Here is a 23,509-nt window from a genome sequence, read left to right as displayed (position 1 = left end):
GTTTGTTGACAACCTTGACAGATGGAATCTCCCTTTTGGGGGAGAGGATTTGAAGTCCAGAAGATATCCCTGAGATATGATCTCTAACGCCCAGGGATCCTGGACATCTCTTGCCCAAGCCTGGGCGAAGAGAGAAAGTCTGCCCCCCACTAGATCCGGTCCCGGATCGGGGGCCCTCAATTCATGCTGTCTTAGGGGCAGCAGCAGGTTTTCTGGCCTGCTTGCCCTTGTTCCAGGACTGGTTAGGTCTCCAGCCTTGTCTGTAGCGAGCAACAGCTCCTTCCTGTTTTGGTGCAGAGGAAGTTGATGCTGCTCCTGTCTTGAAATTACGAAAGGAACGAAAATTAGACTGCCTAGCCTTCGGCTTGGCTCTGTCTTGAGGCAGGGCGTGGCCTTTACCTCCTGTAATGTCAGCGATAATTTCCTTCAAACCGGGCCTGAATAAGGTCTGCCCTTTGAAAGGTATGTTGAGTAACTTAGATTTAGAAGTAACATCAGCTGACCAGGATTTTAGCCACAGTGCTCTGCGTGCCTGAATGGCGAATCCGGAATTCTTAGCCGTAAGTTTAGTTAAATGTACAACGGCCATGTCACTTACACCTTAGTATCTGTATATTTACCTAATACCCTCCAGCCCAGATATCTGAAGAAAATCTTGCATAAAGTTGACCTAGTGAGACAGGGCAGAGTGATAGTGGCGGGTGACCTGAACATGGTGTGGGATGGTGGCCTTGACAGACAAACAAAACCATCTAAAAAAAGGCCCTCTTGCCCAGAGACTGTTAGTCGCAGATTCCGAGAGCTCATGTCACAATTTAATTTTTTTGATGTTTGGAGATCTCTACATCCTCTGGACAGAGATTATACTCACTATTCTATACCCCACTCCACACACTCTAGATTAGATTACATGTTTTGTCACCCAGACTCCTTAGACATTATTTCTCGCACAATGATCTGTGCGTGCCCATGGTCAGATCATGACACGGTTTTAATGGACATAGAGTCACAGAACACCATTAGGTCCAGACCCAACTGGAGACTACCCCACACCCTTCTCTCCGACATCCCCCTTAGAGAGGAGCTTAGGAAAGAGATAAACTTCACTCTGCGAACTAACGACACGCCCGGAATCCGGGAAGATACTCTGTGGGGAGCCTTTAAGGCCACCACTAGAGGCTTCTTTATTCAAAAACAAGCCCATTTGAGGAAACAGGCAGGCCTTTCTATGTCTCAAGCCCATCATAAACTCCGGGATCTTGAATTCCAGAGGCATACAACAGATAACATACAAATCATGGAGGAGATCAGAAATGTAAGGAGACATATATGCAAGCTAGAATACACCAAAACCCAAAATAATTTGCTCAAACTGAAACAGCTTTTCTACACTAAAGGTAATAAAGCTGACACAATCTTAGCGAATAAATTAAGACACCGCACTAGCAACTCTCGCATTCATGAAATCAAACAAGACGCCCAATCCTACAAACTTCCGTCACAGATAGGCCAGCAGTTTAACAAGTATTACTCAACACTATATAACATCCAAAAGGATGCCTCACTCCACCCAGCCCCATCAGAGGCTATAGGCCCTTTCCTACGCTCCCTTGGATTACCCACACTAGATGAAGCTTCCACCGATAGCTTAGATGGCCCGGTCACGTCCCAAGAGATTAAATTCGTTATTAAAAATCTGAAGTTCCTGAAAGCCCCTGGACCAGACGGTTTTACCGCAATATTCTATAAAACATACCTCCGGGAGATTGTCCCCATCCTGACCAGGTTCTTCAACCTGGCTAGAGACGAAGGACAATTTAAAAAAGAGTTCCTAGAGGCCTCCATCACCACAATTCTCAAACCCAACAAAGACCCAACACTCTGCACTAGCTATAGGCCCATATCTTTGATTAATACCGATGTTAAAATATATGCTAAAATCTTCGCGAATAGACTCGCAAGACTCCTCCCCTCACTCATTAACCCTGACCAGGTTGGCTTCATCCCTGGAAGAGAAGGTCCCGACAATACGAGAAGGATCCTTAATATTCTTCTAGAAGCCAAAAGACTCAACAAACCAATTGCAGTGCTTTCTCTCGATGCTGAGAAAGCATTTGACCGGGTCAGATGGGACTTCCTATGGGAAGTTCTAAAGATCTTTCGCTTCCCGGCCTCCATCATTCAAGCAATACAAGCTTTGTACTCGGCCCCTACGGCCTCAGTTAAGGGCCTAGGATTCCATTCCTCCCCCTTTCCTATTTCAAATGGCACCCGGCAGGGTTGCCCCCTATCGCCCATCCTGTTTGCACTGGTCATTGAACCGCTCGCTGCTGCCATTAGAGCTGACAAAGAGATATCTGGAGTTATCTTACACGGAACGGTCCACAAAGTGGCTCTGTTCGCAGATGACACCACCATACTCTCCGCAAACCCCCTCAGTGAGATTCCTAAACTTTTATCTACACTAGATGCATTCAGTAGCCTATCCTTTTATAGGCTAAATCAATCTAAAACCGTACTTTACACTCAGGGTTTCCCGGAATCTGTCACTAATTCGTTAAGAGACACATACAAATTTGTTATCAACAATACGTATGTCTCCCACTTAGGAGTTAAACTCTCCAACTCCATCCCCAACCTCATCTTAAATAATTATAAGCCCCTTTTAACCGAATTACACACTTTGTCCAATAAATGGAATTTCCGCTCCATATCTTGGCTAGGTCGGATAACAGCCCTTAAAATGAGCTTTCTTCCAAAATTAACATACATCATGCGCTGCCTCCCTATTAGAGTACCTAGAGCCCTGCTCACTCAGTTTCAGGGCGCCTGTACCAAGTATATATGGCAAAACAAACCTCCACGGGTAGCCCACAGACTCCTGCAATACCCCAGAATGCATGGAGGAGTGGCCTCCCCGTCCATACTTAGATACTATGAGGCCGCCATGCTCACACACATTTCCCAATGGGGTATAAAAGATTCTGATAGCAAATGGAGGTCAATCGAACAGGCCTCCCTACCCTTCGACCTTGCCCTGAGGGACCTGATCTGGACCCCTCCACACTGCCGAAAAACCTTAGGCATTGAGAATCAGGTGGTCCGAGAATGCCTAGCCTCCTGGGAACTCCTGAGACATTATTCCCAAGTGGCCCCCCACCCATCCCCTATCACTTCATTAACTGGCCTATTATCTGGCCTCCCAGACTCCCATCCCTCAACGTGGCTGAGACTTGGTGTTGCGAAGGTGGCTGACCTATGGTCCTCATCTTCCCGAGACTCGTTTATATCCTTTTCCCACATTGGCGGTTCAGCACCCCCCCCGCGCTATATGCGCTTCGAATATACAAGAGTCCTCAGCTTTCTGACTAGCTGGGGCTTTAAATCATCTCTCTCTAGACCACTAACCATCTGGGAAGCCAGATGGCAACAGGGATTGAGACTGGGTAAGCCGCTATCTTTCCACTATTCCATTATGGAGGGCGCATCTCCTGCAGACAAAGCTACTCATGTCACTAAATGGGAACAAAAACTCGAGTTCTGTGCCCCCACCAAAGAGTGGCACCGTACATTACTCCTCACAAACAAAACTCTCCACTGTGTCACTATGCATGAGAACTATATCAAACTCCTCACACAGTGGTACTTTGTGCCTGCTAGGCTAGCCACAATTTTCCCTGGTGCATCTCCTGTCTGTTGGAGAGATTGTGGTAGAGTAGGAGACATGACACATATTTGGTGGACTTGCTCCAAATTGAGGCCCATTTGGAATAAGTGTTTCTCAACTCTTAGGACTATGGGCATCTCCCTTCCCAATACACCAGAAGTCGCCTTACTACACATAGGTACCTGCAAGCTCCCTAGACACTATGCTTCCCTGAGCATATATTTATTTTCAGCTATCAAACTTAATATAGCTAAAGCTTGGAAAAGAACTAGCCCCCCATCCTGGTCTGACATCACCCAAACCATGGCCTACATCTACGCCATGGAAAAACCTATTTATTATTCCAGGGGTAAAGTTGACCTCTTCGAACTGATTTGGGCAGAATGGAAAGATAGATTTGACACGACTTGGCTCCCTAGCTTTAAGACTTAGCCTATTATACCCTCACTCAATAATGTCGGTACATCATCCCACACCTATCTAGGTCTATTTGGTGACCACGACAGGTCTGTTCCCTTGGCCTTAGACCCTATCCTTCCCCCTCCCCCTCCCCTCTCTCATGGATGAATCCCCACCCCCCCCCCTCTCCTCTTTTAAGGATGATCCCCCCCCCTTTTCTTTCTCTCTCTTCTTCTTTCCTTTTCCCATTTTCCCTTTCTTCAGTTACTTCTGACATAAGTGAACAATTTTGTCATACCCTTACCTTAGGTACTGAGGTTATAGATGTTTAGTTAATCTATTAATGTATACACTGTGTTTTTCTTATATATCCATTTCTTTTGTCATTATTACTGAAATAGTACGCTTTGGTCGTACTAATGTTGTACTTCTTTATCTCATATGAAAAATCTAATAAAAATTACTTTAAAAAAAAAAAAAAATGTACAACGGCATCTGAAACAAATAAATTAGCTAGCTTAATTGTTTTAAGCTTGTTTGAAATTTCTTCTATAGTTATTGAGTCAAGAGTCTCTTCCAGGGACTCGGACCAAAAGGCTGATGCGGCCGTGACAGACGCAATACATGCAAGAGGTTGTAATATAAAACCTTGTTGAACAAACATTTTCTTAAGGTAACCTAATTTTTTATCCATTGGATCAGAAAAAGCACAGCTATCCTCCACCGGGATAGTGGTACGCTTAGCCAGAGTCGAAACCGCTCCCTCCACCTTAGGGATCGTCTGCCATAAGTCCCGTGTGGTGGCGTCTATTGGAAACATTTTTCTAAATACAGGAGGGGGGGAAAAGGGCACACCGGGCCTATCCCACTCCTTAGTAATTATTTCTGTAAGCCTCTTAGGTATAGGAAATACGTCAGTACTCGCCGGTACCGCATAGTATCTATCCAGCCTACATAATTTCTCTGGAATTGCAACGGTGTTACAATCATTCAGAGCCGCTAATACCTCCCCTAACAGTACGCGGAGGTTATCAAGCTTAAACTTAAAGTTAGAAATGTCTGAATCCACTCTAATGGGATCAGAACCGTCACCTGCAGATTGAAGCTCTCCGTCCTCATGTTCCGCATACTGTGACCCAGTATCTGACATGGCCCTAGTATTATCAGCGCACTCTGTTCTCACCCCAGAGTGGTCCCGCTTCCCTCTAAGTTCTGGTAATTTTGACAAAACCTCAGTCATAACATTAGCCATGTCCTGCAATGTGATTTGTAATGGCCGCCCTGATGTACTCGGCGCTACAATATCACGCACCCCCCGAGCGGGAGATGCAGGTACTGACACGTGAGGGGAGTTAGACGGCATAACTTTCCTCTCGTTGTCTGGTGAAAGCTGTCCAATTTGTACAGATTGACTTTTATTTAAAGTTGCATCAATACAATTAGTACATAAATTTCTATTGGGCTCCACTTTGGCTTTAGCACATATAGCACAGAGATATTCCTCTGAGTCAGAAATGTTAAACACACTAGCAAATAACCAGCAAACTTGGAAATACTTTTCAATTCACTTTTATAAATAGTATGCAAAAACGCACTGTGCCTTTAAGAAGCACAGAAGGATATGACAGTTGAGTACAATAAAACAGATAATCTTATGAAAAACAAACTTTTTTCTCAGTAAAAATACAATCTTAGCAAAGGATTGCTCCCATTAGTAATGGATAACTAGCCCTTTAATAGCAGAAAAAAAAAGTACAGAATGTAACGTTTTTTATCACAGTCAAGCACAATCTCACAGGTCTGCTGTGAGTGATTACCTCCCTCAAAATAACTTTTGAAGACCCCTGAGCTCTGTAGAGACGAACCGGATCATGCAGGGAAGAAGAACAGACTTGTGACTGAATTTCTGATGCGTAGTAAAAGCGCCAAATTCAGCCCCTCCCCCTCACACACAACATTGAGGGAGATCAGTAAACTGTCATAAATCCAACAAAATGCCCGCCAAGTGGATAAAACTAATGCCCAAATAAGTTTTCACCCAGTACCTCAGAAATATAAACGATTTTACATGCCAGCAAAAACGTTTCACATCAATAAATGTATTTGTCATAAAAAGCCTGCTGCAAGCCGTTTTAACTGCAAAATAGGCTAAAGTTTTATGTAAACAGTATTATTTCAGTGAAATGCCATTCCCCAGAATACTGAAGTGAAAATATACATACATGACAGCCTGATACCAGTTGCTACCACTGCATTTAAGGCTGAACTTACTTTATATAGGTATTTGCAGTATTTTCTAGTCAATTCCATTCTCAGAAAATAATATGCTGCTACATACCTCTTTGCAGGTGAACCTGCCCGCTGTCCCCTGATCTGAAATTTACCTCACTCCTCAGATGGCCGAGAACAGCAACATGATCTTAACTACTCCGGTTAAAATCATACAGAAAAAACTCAGGTAGATTCTTCTTCAAATTCTCCCTGAGAAGGAACAACACACTCCGGTGCTGTTTTAAAATAAACTTTTGATTGAAGTTATAAAAACTAAGTATAATCACCACAGTCCTCTCACACATCCTATCTATTAGTTGGGTGCAAGAGAATGACTGGGTGTGACGTAGAGGGGAGGAGCTATATAGCAGCTCTGCTGGGTGATCCTCTTGCACTTCCTGTTGGGGAGGAGTTAATATCCCAGAAGTAATGATGACCCGTGGACTGATCACACTTAACAGGAGAAAAAAGGCATACACAAACTGCAAAACAGGTTAAAATTGCTTCAATTTTTCTGAAATTTTAACAGTGTACCCACTAAGCTTTAGAAGGATTGCACCACAAGTAAAAAACATAATTTATGTAAGAACTTACCTGATAAATTCATTTCTTTCATATTAGCAAGAGTCCATGAGCTAGTGACGTATGGGATATAAATTCCTACCAGGAGGGGCAAAGTTTCCCAAACCTCAAAATGCCTATAAATACACCCCTCACCACACCCACAAATCAGTTTAACGCATAGCCAAGAAGTGGGGTGATAAGACAAAAGTGCGAAAGCATAAAAAATAAGGAATTGGAATAATTGTGCTTTATACAAAAAATCATAACCACCACAAAAAAGGGTGGGCCTCATGGACTCTTGCTAATATGAAAAATGAATTTATCAGGTAAGTTCTTACATAAATTATGTTTTCTTTCATGTAATTAGCAAGAGTCCATGAGCTAGTGACGTATGGGATAATGAATACCCAAGATGTGGATCTTCCACGCAAGAGTCACTAGAGAGGGAGGGATAAAATAAAGACAGCCAATTCCGCTGAAAATAATCAACACCCAAAATAAAGTTTAAATCTTATAATGAAAAAAAAAAAACTGAAAATATAAGCAGAAGAATCAAACTGAAACAGCTGCCTGAAGTACTTTTCTACCAAAAACTGCTTCAGAAGAAGAAAACACATCAAAATGGTAGAATTTAGTAAAAGTATGCAAAGAAGACCAAGTTGCTGCTTTGCAAATCTGATCAACCGAAGCTTCATTCCTAAACGCCCAGGAAGTAGAAACTGACCTAGAAGAATGAGCTGTAATCCTTTGAGGCGGAGTTTTACCCGACTCGACATAAGCATGATGAATCAAAGACTTTAACCAAGACGCCAAAGAAATGGCAGAGGCCTTCTGACCTTTCCTAGAACCGGAAAAGATAACAAATAGACTAGAAGTCTTTCGGAAATTTTTAGTAGCTTCAACATATTTCAAAGCTCTAACTACATCCAAAGAATTCAACGATCTTTCCTTAGAATTCTTAGGATTAGGACACAATGAAGGAACCACAATTTCTCTACTAATGTTGTTAGAATTCACAACCTTAGGTAAAAATGTAAAAGAAGTTCGCAACACCGCCTTATCCTGATGAAAAATCAGAAAAGGAGACTCACAAGAAAGAGCAGATAAATCAGAAACTCTTCTAGCAGAAGAGATGGCCAAAAGAAACAAAACTTTCCAAGAAAGTAATTTAATGTCCAGCGAATGCATAGGTTCAAACGGAGGAGCTTGAAGAGCCCCCAGAACCAAATTTAAACTCCAAGGAGGAGAAATTGACTTAATAACAGGTTTTATACGAACCAAAGCTTGTACAAAACAATGAATATCAGGAAGACTAGCAATCTTTCTGTGAAAAAGAACAGAAAGAGCAGAGATTTGTCCTTTCAAGGAACTTGCAGACAAACCTTTATCCAAACCATCCTGAAGAAACTGTAAAATTCTAGGAATTCTAAAAGAATGCCAAGAAAAATGATGAGAAAAACACCAAGAAATGTAAATCTTCCAGACTCGATAATATATCTTCCTAGATACAGATTTACGAGCCTGTAACATAGTATTAATCAGAGAGTCAGAGAAACCTCTATGACTGAGAATCAAGCGTTCAATCTCCATACCTTCAAATTTAAGGATTTGAGATCCTGATGGAAAAAAGGACCTTGTGATAGAAGGTCTGGTCTTAACGGAAGAGTCCACGGTTGGCAAGTGGCCATCCGGACAAGATCCGCATACCAAAACCTGTGAGGCCATGCTGGAGCCACCAGCAGAACAAACGAGCACTCCTTTAGAATCTTGGAAATTACTCTTGGAAGAAGAACTAGAGGCGGAAAGATATAAGCAGGATGATACTTCCAAGGAAGTGACAATGCATCCACTGCTTCCGCCTGAGGATCCCTGGATGTGGACAGATACCTGGGAAGCTTCTTGTTTAGATGAGAAGCCATCAGATCTATTTCTGGAAGTCCCCACATTTGAACAATCTGAAGAAATACCTCTGGGTGAAGAGACCATTCGCCCGGATGTAACGTTTGGCGACTGAGATAATCCGCTTCCCAATTGTCTATACCTGGGATATGAACCGCAGAAATTAGACAGGAGCTGGATTCCGCCCATACCAGAATTCGAAATACTTCTTTCATAGCCAGAGGACTGTGAGTCCCTCCTTGATGATTGACATATGTCACAATTGTGACATTGTCCGTCTGAAAATCAAATGAACGACTCTCTCTTTAGAAGAGGCCATGACTGAAGAGCTCTGAAAATTGCACGGAGTTCCAAAATATTGATTGGTAATCTCACCTCCTGAGATTCCCAAACCTCTTGTGCTGTCAGAGACCCCCAAACAGCTCCCCAACCTGTCAGACTTGCATTTGTTGAAATCACAGTCCAGGTTGGAAGAACAAAAGAAGCCCCCTGAACTAAACGATGGTGGTCTGTCCACCACGTCAGAGAGTGTCGTACAATCGGTTTTAAAGATATTAATTGAGATATCTTTGTATAATCCCTGCACCACTGGTTCAGCATACAGAGCTGAAGAGGTCGCATGTGAAAACGAGCAAAGGGGACCGCGTCCAATGCAGCAGTCATAAGACCTAGAATTTCCATGCATAAGGCTACCGAAGGGAAAGATTGAGACTGAAACCAATTTCAGACGTCTCTTGTCCGTCAGAGACAGAGTCAAGGACACTGAATCTATCAGGAAACCTAAAAAGGTTATCCTTGTCTGATGAATCAACAAACTTTTTGGTAAATTGATCCTCCAACCATGTTCTAGAAGAAACAACACTCATAAAAGACTGGAAAGGTTCTTTCTAGTGAAAATGAGCAAAGGGAATTGAATCCAATGCTGTGGCCATAAGACCTAAAACTTCTATGCATATATAGCAACTGAAGGAAATAATAGAGACTAAAGGTACCGACAGACGGAACCCAATAGAATTACACCTTGTCTGATAGAGACAAAGACAGTGACACAAACTTTCTGGAAACCTAAAAAAGGTGACCCTTGTGTGAGGAATCAAGAGCTTTCGAAAAAAAGATCCTCTAACTATGTCCTGAAGAGCAAGTGAATCATATGAGATTCCACATCCTCAGAAAATAATCTGAATGAAAACAGAAAAATGAAAATATGCATTTATTGTATCTAATGAAAACAAATAATGCTATCAATGACCATAAAAAGGCAAAATAGTTTGAATAAAACTCCAAACCCGGTTCCTAAAAAAGGAACTGGAAGAAATACCCCAGAAGATTCCAGGTCTGAGCAGCGCTTGAACCCCATGGGTGCCCAACCATGCTTCAACAGTACCCAAAATATATAGGACAGAAACACACTTAAAGAAAGTGTTAGCCTTACTGGAATAAAATCAAAGAAATTTGGACAAAATAGAACCAAATAAATTTCAAAGAAGTCTTAACCTGCCCCTTACCAGCCAAGCTGGAATACTGCACGTACATCGCAATATTAGGGAGCTGATTTCGAACCCCAATTATAAACATGTTACTTGGGAAAGAACTCAGGAATTTGTTCCTTAATAAGAACAACCAAACTAGTATAAGCTTAAAGTTTTAGTCTTAGAACTCAATCTTGAAGCCCAGAGTAACAGTTAAGAATTGAATCCAATTATAAAACAAATAATTGATTATCTTAGAACAAAAGAAATATGGATTTTTTTTTAAAATCACAAAATTCTTCTAGCTAAAATAGCTAAATGAAGACACAAATGAAATTATTAGCATGATAGTCCAGTTTAAAGGACCAGTCAATACAGTGGACTTGCATAATCAATAAATGCAAAACAACAAGACAAATGCAACAGCACCTAGTCTAGTAAATGTTGTCCCTTAACAATGCTAAAATAAATCATAATCTGATACTTGATCTTAAAGTAAACAGAAAAAATGAAGCAATTGCAATATCCAAATAAATCACAGGACCAAGAAAAGTACCTGAAACTAAATAATTTTCCATAAATAAGATACAACTATCTAAAGGAAAATAAATACTATTTTGCTATAGAAACAATAGCATAATTAGTAGAAGTAGAGATAGCCCCAATAAATTGGAGAACCCTCCAAATTGAATTTAATTGCTGGCAAAGAATATAGTTTAAAACCTTTGAAGAAGGAATAAAAGAAAATTCTCAGCCTATTCCATTCCCTAGAATGGGGAATTGGAAAGAAAACCTCTGAAAACACAGAAGAAATAAATAGGCAGAAATAGTGTCAGCTAGTCTTAAAGAACTAGTTACCTTAATATCCAAAATAATCAACACCTTTTCAACAAAGAACAAATGTACTTTAATAATAGAAAAATAATAAAAAAGTAGATTTGTTAGTGTCAATATCTGATGAAGAAAATTTCTGAAAGAGAAAAAAACATCAGAGAAGGATAAATCAGTATGTTGTTGGTCATGTGAAACTTCAATAATTAAAAAAGAAGTGAAAAAGACCTAAGAATTTTATTAGAAGGCACGAAGTCAGACAAAGCCTTTAAAATAGAATCAGAAAAATATTTCTTATAAATCTTCTAAATATTTCTTGTACATAAGATGTAAGAATGGAAATATATAAAGCATAAATACTAATGGATTCTGCATGTAAAAGTATATCATAATAACTTATTACAAACCATAGCTAAAGATAAACATTTATAACATTTAAAATAAATGAACTTAGCTTTGGTAGAACTGAAACTCAGTTAAGCGTTTTTCCAGAAGTGGCTTCTGATTCAGGGTCAATCTGAGACATCTTGCAATATGTAATAGAAAAAACAACATATAAAGCAAAAATGATCAAATTCCTTAAATGACAGTTTCAGGAATGGGAAAAAAATGCCAATGAACAAGCTTCTAGCAACCAGAAGCAATAAAAAATAATAACGATTTTTTAGCGCCAAAAAAGCCGCCCACATTGGTGCTTTTGGCGCCAAAAATGGCGCCACATCCGGTAACGCCGACATTTTTTGGCGCAAAAACGTCAAAAAATGATGCAAGTTCCGGCGACACGTATGACGCCGGAAATGACAAGAAAATTTTTGCGCCAAGAATGACACAATAAAATGAAGCATTTTCAGCCACCGCGAGCCTAACAGCCCACAGGAAAAAAGTCAAATTTTAAGGTAAGAAAAAATTGATTTATTCATATGCATTATCCCAAATATGAAACTGACTGTCTGAAATAAGGAACGTTGAACATCCTGAATCAAGGCAAATAAATGTTTAAACACATATATTTAGAACTTTATATAAAAGTGCCCAACCATAGCTTAGAGTGTCACAGAAAATAAGACTTACTTACCCCAGGACACTCATCTACATGTAGTAGAAAGCCAAACCAGTACTGAAACGAGAATCAGTAGAGGTAATGGTATATATAAGAGTATATCGTCGATCTGAAAAGGGAGGTAAGAGATGAATCTCTACGACCGATAACAGAGAACCTATGAAATAGACCCTGTAGAAGGAGATCATTGAATTCAAATAGGCAATACTCTCTTCACATCCCTCTGACATTCACTGCACGCTGAGAGGAAAACCGGGCTCCAACCTGTTGCATATCAACGTAGAATCTAGCACAAACTTACTTCACCACCTCCACAGGAGGCAAAGTTTGTAAAACTGAATTGTGGGTGTGGTGAGGGGTGTATTTATAGGCATTTTGAGGTTTGGGAAACTTTGCCCCTCCTGGTAGGAATGTATATCCCATACGTCACTAGCTCATGGACTCTTGCTAATTAAATGAAAGAAACCCCTATTAGCACCTTGCCACAGCTCTGCTGTGGCCCTACCTGCCCTTAGGAAGCGATAATATGGGGTTTAAAGCTTCAATTAGTCCCTCAGAAGACTATCAGGACCTCAGGAGAAGTTGCTTGCTGCTTGTAAATGCAGGCCCCGCCCACCTCACGCGATGTTGCTGGGGCCTACACAAAACTAACAAACCCTGCCTGAAAGCCATGTGGGCTATAAACAACCCCAAAGAACCCTCAAGCAAATGTCCCATAAAACAGAAAATGTTACTCCCAGACACAAAAAACATAATTTATGTAAGAACTTACCTGATAAATTCATTTCTTTCATATTAGCAAGAGTCCATGGGCTAGTGACGTATGGGATATACATTCCTACCAGGAGGGGCAAAGTTTCCCAAACCTTAAAATGCCTATAAATACACCCCTCACCACACCCACAAATCAGTTTAATGAATAGCCAAGAAGTGGGGTGATAAGAAAAAAGTGCGAAAGCATAAAAAAAAATAAGGAATTGGAATAATTGTGCTTTATACTAAAAATCATAACCACCACAAAAAAGGGTGGGCCTCATGGACTCTTGCTAATATGAAAGAAATGAATTTATCAGGTAAGTTCTTACATAAATTATGTTTTCTTTCATGTAATTAGCAAGAGTCCATGAGCTAGTGACGTATGGGATAATGACTACCCAAGATGTGGATCTTTCCACGCAAGAGTCACTAGAGAGGGAGGGATAAAATAAAGACAGCCAATTCCTGCTGAAAATAATCCACACCCAAAATAAAGTTTATTGAAAAAAAGAGCAGAAGATTCAAACTGAAACCGCTGCCTGAAGTACTTTTCTACCAAAAACTGCTTCAGAAGAATAAAACACATCAAAATGGTAGAATTTAGTAAAAGTATGCAAAGAAGACCAAGTTGCTGCTTTGCAAATCTGATCAACCGAAGCTTCATTCCTAAACGCCCAGGAAGTAGAAACTGACCTAGTAGAATGAGCTGTAATCCTTTGAGGCGGAGTTTTACCCGACATAAGCATGATGAATTAAAGATTTCAACCAAGATGCCAAAGAAATGGCAGAAGCTTTCTGGCCTTTTCTAGAACCGGAAAAGATAACAAATAGACTAGAAGTCTTTCGGAAAGACTTAGTAGCTTCAACATAATATTTCAAAGCTCTAACAACATCCAAAGAATGCAATGATTTCTCCTTAGAATTCTTAGGATTAGGACATAATGAAGGAACCACAATTTCTCTACTAATGTTGTTGGAATTCACAACTTTAGGCAAAAATTCAAAAGAAGTTCGCAACACCGCCTTATCCTGATGAAAAATCAGAAAAGGAGACTCACAAGAAAGAGCAGATAATTCAGAGACTCTTCTGGCAGAAGAGATGGCCAAAAGGAACAAAACTTTCCAAGAAAGTAATTTAATGTCCAAAGAATGCATAGGTTCAAACGGAGGAGCTTGAAGAGCCCCCAGAACCAAATTCATACTCCAAGGAGGAGAAATTGACTTAATGACAGGTTTTATACGAACCAAGGCTTGTACAAAACAATGAATATCAGGAAGATTAGCAATCTTTCTGTGAAAAACAGAATTTATGTTTACCTGATAAATTACTTTCTCCAACGGTGTGTCCGGTCCACGGCGTCATCCTTACTTGTGGGATATTCTCTTCCCCAACAGGAAATGGCAAAGAGCCCAGCAAAGCTGGTCACATGATCCCTCCTAGGCTCCGCCTACCCCAGTCATTCGACCGACGTTAAGGAGGAATATTTGCATAGGAGAAACCATATGGTACCGTGGTGACTGTAGTTAAAGAAAATAAATTATCAGACCTGATTAAAAAAACCAGGGCGGGCCGTGGACCGGACACACCGTTGGAGAAAGTAATTTATCAGGTAAACATAAATTCTGTTTTCTCCAACATAGGTGTGTCCGGTCCACGGCGTCATCCTTACTTGTGGGAACCAATACCAAAGCTTTAGGACACGGATGAAGGGAGGGAGCAAATCAGGTCACCTAAATGGAAGGCACCACGGCTTGCAAAACCTTTCTCCCAAAAATAGCCTCAGAAGAAGCAAAAGTATCAAACTTGTAAAATTTGGTAAAAGTGTGCAGTGAAGACCAAGTCGCTGCCCTACATATCTGATCAACAGAAGCCTCGTTCTTGAAGGCCCATGTGGAAGCCACAGCCCTAGTGGAATGAGCTGTGATTCTTTCGGGAGGCTGCCGTCCGGCAGTCTCGTAAGCCAATCTGATGATGCTTTTAATCCAAAAAGAGAGAGAGGTAGAAGTTGCTTTTTGACCTCTCCTTTTACCAGAATAAACAACAAACAAGGAAGATGTTTGTCTAAAATCCTTTGTAGCATCTAAATAGAATTTTAGAGCGCGAACAACATCCAAATTGTGCAACAAACGTTCCTTCTTTGAAACTGGTTTCGGACACAGAGAAGGTACGATAATCTCCTGGTTAATGTTTTTGTTAGAAACAACTTTTGGAAGAAAACCAGGTTTAGTACGTAAAACCACCTTATCTGCATGGAACACCAGATAAGGAGGAGAACACTGCAGAGCAGATAATTCTGAAACTCTTCTAGCAGATGCCGATATTATTATATCAAAATACCCAGATAAAATGATTCCTCAAGGCTAAATATGTGTTAATAATCAATCGATTTAGCCCAAAAAAAGTCTACAGTCTTAATAAGCCCTTTTTGAAGCCCTTATTTACAATCGTAATAAACATGGCTTACCGGATCCCAGAGGGAAAATGACAGCTTCCAGCATTACATCGTCTTGTTAGAATGTGTCATACCTCAAGCAGCAAGAGACTGCTCACTGTTCCCCCAACTGAAGTTAATTGCTCTCAACAGTCCTGTGTGGAACAGCCATGGATTTTAGTGACGGTTGCTAAAATCATTTTCCTCATACAAACAGAAATCTTCATCTCTTTTCTGTTTCTGAGTAAATAGTACATACCAGCACTATTTCAAAATAACAAACTCTTGATTGAATAATAAAAACTACAGTTAAACACTAAAAAACTCTAAGCCATCTCCGTGGAGATGTTGCCTGTACAACGGCAAAGAGAATGACTGGGGTAGGCGGAGCCTAGGAGGGATCATGTGACCAGCTTTGCTGGGCTCTTTGCCATTTCCTGTTGGGGAAGAGAATATCCCACAAGTAAGGATGACGCCGTGGACCGGACACACCTATGTTGGAGAAAAGAACAGTAAGAGCAGAAATTTGACCTTTCAAGGAACTTGCGGACAAACCTTTATCTAAACCATCCTGAAGAAACTGTAAAAATCTCGGAATTCTAAAAGAATGCCAGGAAAAATGATGAGAAAGACACCAAGAAATATAAGTCTTCCAGACTCTATAATATATCTCTCTAGATACAGATTTACGAGCCTGTAACATAGTATTAATCACAGAGTCAGAGAAACCTCTTTGACCAAGAATCAAGCGTTCAATCTCCATACCTTTAAATTTAAGGATTTCAGATCCTGATGGAAAAAAGGACCTTGCGACAGAAGGTCTGGTCTTAACGGAAGAGTCCACGGATGGCAAGAGGCCATCCGGACAAGATCCGCATACCAAAACCTGTGAGGCCATGCCGGAGCTACCAGCAGAACAAACGAGCATTCCTTTAGAATCTTGGAGATTACTCTTGGAAGAAGAACTAGAGGCGGAAAGATATAGGCAGGATGATACTTCCAAGGAAGTGATAATGCATCCACTGCCTCCGCCTGAGGATCCCGGGATCTGGACAGATACCTGGGAAGTTTCTTGTTTAGATGAGAAGCCATCAGATCTATTTCTGGAAGTTCCCACATTTGAACAATCTGAAGAAATACCTCTGGGTGAAGAGACCATTCGCCCGGATGCAACGTTTGGCGACTGAGATAATCCGCTTCCCAATTGTCTATTCCTGGAATATGAACCGCAGAGATTAGACAGGAGCTGGATTCCGCCCAAACCAGAATTCGAGATACTTCTTTCATAGCCAGAGGACTGTGAGTCCCTCCTTGATGATTGATGTATGCCACAGTTGTGACATTGTCTGTCTGAAAATAAATGAACGATTCTCTCTTCAGAAGAGGCCAAGACTGAAGAGCTCTGAAAATTGCACGGAGTTCCAAAATATTGATCGGTAATCTCACCTCCTGAGATTCCCAAACTCCTTGTGCCGTCAGAGACCCCCACACAGCTCCCCAACCTGTAAGACTTGCATCTGTTGAAATTACAGTCCAGGTCGGAAGAACAAAAGAAGCCCCCTGAATTAAACGATGGTGATCTGTCCACCACATCAGAGAGTGTCGTACAATCGGTTTTAAAGCTATTAATTGAGATATCTTTGTGTAATCCCTGCACCATTGATTCAGCATACAGAGCTGAAGAGGCCGCATGTGAAAACGAGCAAAGGGGATCGCGTCCGACGCAGCAGTCATAAGACCTAGAATTTCCATGCATAAGGCTACCGAAGGGAATGATTGTGACTGAAGGTTTCAACAAGCTGAAATCAATTTTAGACGTCTCTTTTCTGTCAAAGACAGAGTCATGGACACTGAATCTATTTGGAAACCCAAAAAGGTTACCCTTGTCTGAGGAATCAATGAACTTTTTAGTAAATTGATCCTCCAACCATGATCTTGAAGAAACAACACAAGTCGATTTGTATGAGATTCTGCAAAATGTAAAGACTGAGCAAGTACCAAGATATCGTCCAAATAAGGAAATACCACAATACCCTGTTCTCTGATTACAGACAGAAGGGCACCGAGAACCTTTGTAAAAATTCTTGGGGCTGTAGCTAGGCCAAACGGCAGAGCCACAAACTGGTAATGCTTGTCCAGGAAAGAGAATCTCAGGAACTGATAGTGATCTGGATGAATCGGAATATGCAGATATGCATCCTGTAAATCTATCGTGCACATATAATGCCCTTGCTGAACAAAAGGCAAGATAGTCCTTACAGTTACCATTTTGAATGTTGGTATCCTTACATAACGATTCAATATTTTTAGATCCAGAACTGGTCTGAAGGAATTCTCCTTCTTTGGTACAATGAAGAGATTCAAATAAAACCCCAGCCCCTGTTCCAGAACTGGAACTGGCATAATTACTCCAGCCAACTCTAGATCTGAAACACATTTCAGAAATGCTTGAGCTTTCGCTGGGTTTACTGGGACACGGGAAAGAAAAAATCTCTTTGCAGGAGGTCTTATCTTGAAACCAATTCTGTACCCTTCTGAAACGACGTTCTGAATCCAAAGATTGTGAACAGAATTGATCCAAATTTCTTTGAAAAAACGTAACCTGCCCCCTACCAGCTGGGCTGGAATGAGGGCCGCACCTTCATGTGGACTTAGAAGCTGGCTTTGCTTTTCTAGAAGGCTTGGATTTATTCCAGACTGGAGATGGTTTCCAAACTGAAACTGCTCCTGAGGAAGAAGGATCAGGCTTTTGTTCTTTGTTGAAACGAAAGGAACGAAAACGATTATTAGCCCTGTTTTTACCCTTAGATCTTTTATCCTGTGGTAAAAAAAGTTCCTTTCCCACCAGTAACAGTTGAGATAATAGAATCCAACTGAGAACCAAATAATTTGTTACCCTGGAAAGAAATGGAAAGTAGAGTCGATTTAGAAGACGTATCAGCATTCCAAGTTTTAAGCCATAAAGCTCTTCTAGCTAAAATAGCTAGAGACATAAACCTGACATCAACTCTGATAATATCAAAAATGGCATCACAGATAAAATTATTAGCATGTTGCAGAAGAATAATAATATTATGAGAATCATGATCTGTTACTTGTTGCGCTAAAGTTTCCAACCAAAAAGTTGAAGCTGCAGCAACATCAGCCAATGATATAGCAGGTCTAAGAAGATTACCTGAACACAGATAAGCTTTTCTTATAAAGGATTCAATTTTCCTATCTAAAGGATCCTTAAACGAAGTACCATCTGACGTAGGAATAGTAGTACGTTTAGCAAGGGTAGAAATAGCCCCATCAACTTTAGGGATTTTGTCCCAAAATTCTAATCTATCAGACGGCACAGGATATAATTGCTTAAAACGTTTAGAAGGAGTAAATGAATTACCCAAATTATTCCATTCTCTGGAAATTACTTCAGAAATAGCACCAGGAACAGGAAAAACTTCTGGAATAACCACAGGAGATTTAAAGACCTTATATAAACGTTTAGATTTAGTATCAAGAGGACCAGAATCCTCAATTTCTAAAGCAATTAGTACTTCTTTAAGTAAAGAACGAATAAATTCCATTTTAAATAAATATGAAGATTTATCAGCATCAACCTCTGAGACAGAATCCTCTGAACTAGAAGAGTCATTAGAATCAGAATGATGATGTTCATTTAAAAATTCATCTGTATAAAGAGAAGTTTTGAAAGATTTTTTATGTTTACTAGAAGGAGGAATAACAGACATAGCCTTCTTGATGGATTCAGAAACAAAATCTCTTATGTTATCAGGAACACTCTGAACATTAGATGTTGATGGAACTGCAACAGGTAATGGTACATTACTAAAGGAAATATTATCTGCATTAACGAGTTTGTCATGACAATTAGTACAAACAACAGCTGGAGGAACAGCTACCAAAAGTTTACAGCAGATACACTTAGCTTTGGTAGTTCCAGCACCAGACAGCGATTTTCCTGAAGCATCTTCTGACTCAGATGCAACGTGAGACATCTTGCAATATGTAAGAGAAAAAACAACATAAAAAGCAAAATTGATCAAATTCCTTAAATGACAGTTTCAGGAATGGGAAAAAATGCCAAGGAACAAGCTTCTAGCAACCAGAAGCAATGAAAAATGAGACTTAAATAATGTGGAGACAAAAGCGACGCCCATATTTTTTAGCGCCAAAATAAGACGCCCACATTATTTGGCGGCTAAATGCTTTTGGCGCCAAAAATGACGCCACATCCGGAACGCCGACATTTTTGGCGCAAAAGAACGTCAAAAAAATGACGCAACTTCCGGCGACACGTATGACGCCGGAAACAGAAAAGATTTTTTGCGCCAAAAAAGTCCGCGCCAGAATGACGTAATAAAATGAAGCATTTTCAGCCCCCGCGAGCCTAACAGCCCACAGGGAAAAAGTCAAATTTTTTAAGGTAAGAAAAAAATGATTGATTCAAATGCATTATCCCAAATATGAAACTGACTGTCTGAAAATAAGGAATGTTGAACATCCTGAGTCAAGGCAAATAAATGTTTGAATACATATATTTAGAACTTTATAAAAAAGTGCCCAACCATAGCTTAGAGTGTCACAGAAAATAAGATTTACTTACCCCAGGACACTCATCTACATGTTTGTAGAAAGCCAAACCAGTACTGAAACGAAAATCAGCAGAGGTAATGGTATATATAAGAGTATATCGTCGATCTGAAAAGGGAGGTAAGAGATGAATCTCTACGACCGATAACAGAGAACCTATGAAATAGACCCCGTAGAAGGAGATCATTGCATTCAAATAGGCAATACTCTCCTCACATCCCTCTGACATTCACTGCACGCTGAGAGGAAAACCGGGCTCCAACCTGCTGCGGAGCGCATATCAACGTAGAATCTAGAACAAACTTACTTCACCACCTCCATAGGAGGCAAAGTTTGTAAAACTGTTTTGTGGGTGTGGTGAGGGGTGTATTTATAGGCATTTTAAGGTTTGGGAAACTTTGCCCCTCCTGGTAGGAATGTATATCCCATACGTCACTAGCTCATGGACTCTTGCTAATTACATGAAAGAAACGTTTGTCCCAAATTCACAAAAAATTAACCCTTTATGAAAGCTAGTAAAAACCTCTGATAACACTAAGATTACTGCTTACCCTTCCCCTAATGGGGACACTGTCAGCCTTTCTGAGTTAACACAGTCTCTGCAGAAAATATGACTGAACATACCTCATTACTGTATAGCAAGAAACCATTCCTCACACTGAAGTTTTCCTGTACTCCTCAGCTTCTGTGGGAACAGCAGTGGACCTTAGTTACAAATGCTAAGATCATCCTCCAGGCAGAAATCTTCATCTATGTCCTGCCTGTTAGTAAATAGTACAACACCGGTACCATTTAAAAATAACAAACACTTGATAGAAGATAAACTAAAACTAACAGTTTAACACCTCTTCTCTTTACTCTTCCTGCTTAGAGCCAGCAAAGAGAATGACTGGGGGGGGGGGGGTGGAGGTAAGGGGGGGGGAGCTATATAGACACCTCTGCTGTGGTGCTCTCTTTGCTACTTCCTGTCAGGAAGGACAATATCCCACAAGTTAGGATGAATCCGTGGACTCGATACATCATGCAAAAGAAAGTTCTTCAGGCAGCTGTTTCAGTTTGATTCCTCTTCTTATGTTTAAGTTTTTTCTTTTCATTTATGAGAAAAAAAACTTATATTTTGGGTTGTGGATTAATTTTTTCAGCGGAAAATGACTGTTATTTTTATCCCTCCCTCTCTAGTGACTCTTCTGTGGAGTTCCACATCTTGAGTATTACTATCCCATACGTCACTAGCTCATGGACTCTTGCCAATTACATGAAAGAAAACAATTTATTTAAGAACTTACCTGATAAATTCATTTCTTTCATATTGGCAAGAGTCCATGAGATCCACCCTTTTTATGGTGGTTATTATTTTTGTATAAAGCACAATTATTTCCAAATTCTTTATTTTAATGGTTTTTACTCCTTTCTTTGTCACCCCACTACTTGGCTATTCGTTAAACTATGTTATGTATTTATAGGCATTTTGAGGTTTGGGAAACTATGCCCCCTCCTGGTAGGATTGTATATCCCATACTTCACTAGCTCATGGACTCTTGCCAATATGAAAGAAATGAATTTATCAGGTAAGTTCTTACATAAATTATGTTTTTCACTTTAAAAATTATTACTGTTTATGGCACATGTAGAACTAATTCACGCTCATGTACCATCTTGATTACTGTGACTCTCATTAAGTGATACACTATATAATCCTTAAAGGGACGATAGTTTGCATATACGTCAAAAATTAGAAACATTTTACTTGAAGCTGCAAATCTGTATTAAGTGTAGTACAGTGAAAACTGGGGAAATTCTGTTATGTATGCTTCTTTTGGTCTGTATAATACCATAGAAACATCACTGTGCCACATTGCCTGGCAGATAACACCTGTTGAAGCACTTTGAAAATGTTTAAAGGCACTGAAACTTATTTATGATTTCAATATTCTACAGCATTTAAAATGCTCACACATATAAAAGAAATACGTACAGTAATATTCTACATGCTTCATTGTTCATTCCACCCATGGAGTCGTAGTAGGTAATGGTCTTTTTCCTAAAATCAATCACCTATTGAAAGAAAAAAAAAAATCCTTGTTAAATTAGGTGGAGAGAAAAAAAAAAGTAGTTGCTTGTTGTTATGGGCCATATTTCCCAAGCAATATACAGTACAGGAAAGAAAAATGACAAGCCAACTTGAAGAATTAAAATGAATAAAAAAAAGACAAGACAAAAATATGATGGGATGTGACAAATGGATAGAATATGGGTCAGGAAAATAAAATTTACGCAAGGTGGAATAAAAAAAATTATGCTAACCTGATAATATCCTTTTCTTCTGATGGAAAGAGTCCATAGCTGCATTCATTACTTTTGGGAAATAAGAACCTGGCCACCAGGAGGCGGCAAAAACACCACAGCCAAAGGCTTAAATACTCCTCCCACTCCCCTCATCCCATAGTCATTCTTCCGAGGAGCAAGGAACAGTAGAAGAAATATCAGGGTGAAAGGTGCCAGAAGAAAAATCAGGACATCCCACATAAAATTACCGGTGGGGAGCTGTGGACTCTTTCCATCAGAAGAAAAGGAAATAATCAGGTAAGCATAATTTATGTTTTTCTTCTTAAATGAAAAAAAAAAGTCCAAAGCTGCGTTAATTACTTTAGGGAAAACAATACCCAAGCTATAGAGGACACTGAATGCCAAGACGGGAGGGTACAATAGGAGACCCATACTGAGGGCACCAGGCCTGAACCTCTACCCAATAAAAAAACCCTGCTTCGCCCGAAGCAGAGAAAAATCTTAAAGGAAAGGCCCCAAGGACACTGACTCGCAGCTAGACCAGAAGCCAAACTAGAGACCGCAAAATGGACTCAACTGAGCCAACAGTCTTCTAGGAGACACCGTCGCCCAACATTCGGTCCCCCCACCACTCACCCCCCCACACTAATGAAGGGGACACCAGCCTAAACCCCCAAGGGGACAAGGCAAAGGAGAACCGAGGAAACCGAAAGGTCCCTAGTGAGACCAGCTCACAAAGACCCCAATGGGCCCAAACAGAGAAAAGGAGGCAACACCCATACCGAGCGAAACCCGGGATAAGACCGGGCACAGAGACAAAAAATTCTTCTCTCCAACATCCTGCAAGCACTGAAATGCAACTGAAGGCAAAGTCCTCACAGAGTCTGAGCATAGAATACTAAAGTAGTTGAAGCAGCGCCTTAGACCGCTCGGCCATCCTGACCTTCAGATCCACACCCAGCAGGACCAACCCAGCCTCAGGGATCCAAAACAAGGGAACAGAAGAATCCCGAAACTGGCACAGGAACGAGCGTAAGGATAGCACAGCCATCCCCACAGAGCACAGGTACAACCCGACTCTTAGAAACAGACAAGGACGTAGACCCAAGTCCTTCATGGAGCCAGCAAGACTCCAGGGGGGACGAAACAATCCCCTCTTTCCACCTCTCATCCAGGAGAAGCCCCGAGAAAGGACTCCATCTCCATAGGGAGGAGAATATCCCCTAAAGAAAAGGGATGAGGCCGAAGGACAACTATCCTCAAGGCCCGAAGCCACCGG

General features: G+C 40.6%; 1 protein-coding gene across 1 annotated transcript in view; it reads right to left on the bottom strand.

Moving 5' to 3' along the window:
• Positions 1 to 23,509, bottom strand: part of SENP1 (SUMO specific peptidase 1) — a 357,101-nt gene that overhangs the window by 66,968 nt on the left and 266,624 nt on the right. The window contains exon 15 of the mRNA XM_053708240.1: positions 21,920 to 21,999. Within this exon, the coding sequence (XP_053564215.1) occupies positions 21,920 to 21,999 (80 nt within the window). The remainder of the gene's footprint in view (positions 1 to 21,919; positions 22,000 to 23,509) is intronic.

Source organism: Bombina bombina, chromosome 3 (genome assembly GCF_027579735.1).
Source record: "Bombina bombina isolate aBomBom1 chromosome 3, aBomBom1.pri, whole genome shotgun sequence".
NCBI classification, from domain to species: domain Eukaryota; kingdom Metazoa; phylum Chordata; class Amphibia; order Anura; family Bombinatoridae; genus Bombina; species Bombina bombina.
This window is presented reverse-complemented; position numbering and strand designations above follow the sequence as displayed.